This window comes from Penaeus vannamei, chromosome 19 (genome assembly GCF_042767895.1).
Source record: "Penaeus vannamei isolate JL-2024 chromosome 19, ASM4276789v1, whole genome shotgun sequence".
NCBI classification, from domain to species: domain Eukaryota; kingdom Metazoa; phylum Arthropoda; class Malacostraca; order Decapoda; family Penaeidae; genus Penaeus; species Penaeus vannamei.
The window spans coordinates 32,942,361-32,944,860 of NC_091567.1; the positions used below are offsets into that span (position 1 = coordinate 32,942,361).

At 42.8% G+C, this 2,500-nt stretch overlaps 1 protein-coding gene across 1 annotated transcript in view; it reads right to left on the reverse strand.

Moving 5' to 3' along the window:
• The window catches only part of LOC113800366 (serine protease inhibitor 88Ea), an 8,490-nt gene that overhangs the window by 1,181 nt on the left and 4,809 nt on the right, over window positions 1–2,500 (reverse strand). Inside the window, exons 2-5 of the mRNA XM_027351135.2 lie at window positions 1,968–2,285; window positions 1,343–1,481; window positions 387–630; window positions 24–259 (exon numbers count right to left, since the gene is read on the reverse strand). Of these exons, the coding sequence (XP_027206936.1) occupies window positions 24–259; window positions 387–630; window positions 1,343–1,481; window positions 1,968–2,285 (937 nt within the window). The remainder of the gene's footprint in view (window positions 1–23; window positions 260–386; window positions 631–1,342; window positions 1,482–1,967; window positions 2,286–2,500) is intronic.

Consider the following 2,500-nt stretch of genomic DNA (forward strand, 5'->3'; position numbering starts at 1 on the left):
ACCGCCCTGCACAGGACACCCACCTCCATAAGCTCGTCCCCGACCATCTGCTCCAGCTTGAACTTGGGAATGACCACCTCCACCTCGAGGCGCCACATGTCGTCGATGGCGTAGTGGAGCGTGGTGGCGTTGAGGTTCTCCACCATGGCGTTGAAGCCCTGCTCGCCGCTGATGAAAGGAGGCAGCAGGATGTACATGGAGATGGCCTCGCCGGTGTAGGGGAGCTCCAGGATGTGGGCTCCGAGCTCCTCAGACACGCCTGGAGAAGGAAGAGAGGAAAGGTTGTCTTAAAAGTAATTTCCAAGCCTTTTTATTTGTTTTAGGGACTTAAAGAGAGAACATTATACCAGAACAACCAAGCTATTTTCCTCGGAAGGTAGACCTACCGTGCCTGAAGTTGCCCTTCTGCGTCATCATGTCGACGAAGGTGTAGTCGTTCTGGCTGGAGTAGAAGAGGTGGGGGCGCGTGGCCGACTTCTTGAACTGGTAGAGCCAAGTGCCCTTGAAGAAGGCGGCGTTGGCCAGGACCATCTTGGCGTTGATGAGATCCTTCGCCTCCACCAGGGACGGGATGCGGCCCTTGGTGGTGTTAGACACGAAGTTGTTGATGGTCCCGGCGGCTTCCTCGGTCTGCGGGGGAGAGAGGAGTGGGTCACCGGGGGTCTGGGCCTTCAGGAGGGATATTCGAGTCTTCGGAGTGTTGGGAAATGTGCTTTTATTTGAGTCTACGAAGGGATAAGAAATATGTCTTCTATCCGTCTATGGAAGGATAGGGAATATGCTTTTATCCGAGTCTACGAAGGGATAGGAAATATGCTTTTATTTAAGTGTTCAGTGTTAGGAAATACGTTTTTATCCGAGTCTATGAAGGGATAGGAAATATTCTTTCAGGAACTGATTTACGGACTTGATCGAATCAACATTTTCCGTTTTATCTAGAAAATATTAGTGCTTATTAACTCAGAACTATTTTTTACGAAATTGAGATAATTTTGAAATAAAGTACAGACCATACGGCTAAAGGAAAACGAGATAATAAAGAACATGAAGATACATTTCGTTGATATCTTTCCTTTTGGTCAAGACATTTCCGAAAATGAAACATTCACAAAATAAGGGAAAGCGTAAGTAGAAAATAAATAAATAATTCCAAAAATAGTAACGAGATCAAGAGAAAAAGGAGACAAAGAAAATCAACAAAACCAACAAAAACTAATAACGGAAAAGAAAAAAAGAACACCAAACAAATCAAAGAACGCGCAGTTAAAAAAGCCAAGAGACGAAAAACAAACAAAAAGAAATCTAAAACACAAAACCAAAAACAAAAAAAACACAAACTCACCTTTGTAAAATCGACCACCTGCAGTTCATTCGTAAGAATATCACCCACACAACCAGTCAAGTTCACGGTCGAGTCGAAATAAGCGCGGTTGGCGACCTTAAAAGTGTAATCACTGTTGTTAGTCTGCCTCATGTCGTACCTGCAACAGAAAACGGGATTTCTTTTTTATACATTCCGGTGGATTTCGTGCGTTTTGTTATCAACAGAAAACGGGATTTTTTTATGCAATTCGGGTGGATTTCGTTTGTTTTGTTATTAAATATTTTGTATTCATACTATGTTGTTGTTTTTTTCAGGTGCTTAGGCGGATGAAGATGGTGGATAGTAAAAAAGAAAAGAGAAGAGAAGTGGAGAAAATAAAGATAAAAAAGGAGAAAAGGAGACCTCGCCAGTTAGTAGAAAAATAAAGAAAAAAGAGAGAAGGAAGGGCGGAGTGAGAAAGAGGAGAGAGGGGGGAGATGGAAAGAGAGAGTGAGAGTGTGTGTGAGAGAGAGAGGGGGGGAGAAAGAGAAAGACAGAAATAGATAAAATAAATAAATAAAAACACACACAAAAAAAAGAAATACAACTCCCCCCCCCCCCAAAAAAAAAAAAAAAAAAAAAAAAAAAAAAACACGAAACCTACAGAAACTCGAGCGTCCTCCAGTTCTTGAGCGTCGTGACCTTGTCCTCGACCCTCAACACGCGCTCGAGCTCCGCCTGCGTGTTCCCACTCGACCCGAAATAGGCGAGAGTCAGAGCATTCCACACGCTATACGGAGAGAAGAAGAAATTGCTCGAGGAGTTGTAGGGGAAGATCTCCTTGAAGAGCTCGAGGCCGAAGTCCGCAATACCGGAGAGGTCGTTGCTGGGGGGGATGGAGAGGTCATCGTTCTCGGAGAAGCACTGAGGCTGGACTGAGGTCACCGCCAGGAGGACGACCGCTGCCGAGAGCCACTTCATCCTGGGCGGGAGAAGGAAGAGAGGAAGTGTGTTAAGCAATGCATTTATCATTTTTGATTTATTATCATTTATCATTGTTATCATCCTTATTATTATTGTCACCTTTGCTACTATTATAATTATTATCATTATTATTATTATTACTAAATTTTTATCATTATTACTACATTTTATCCTTATTACTATTATTATTATTATTATCATTTCCTATTATTA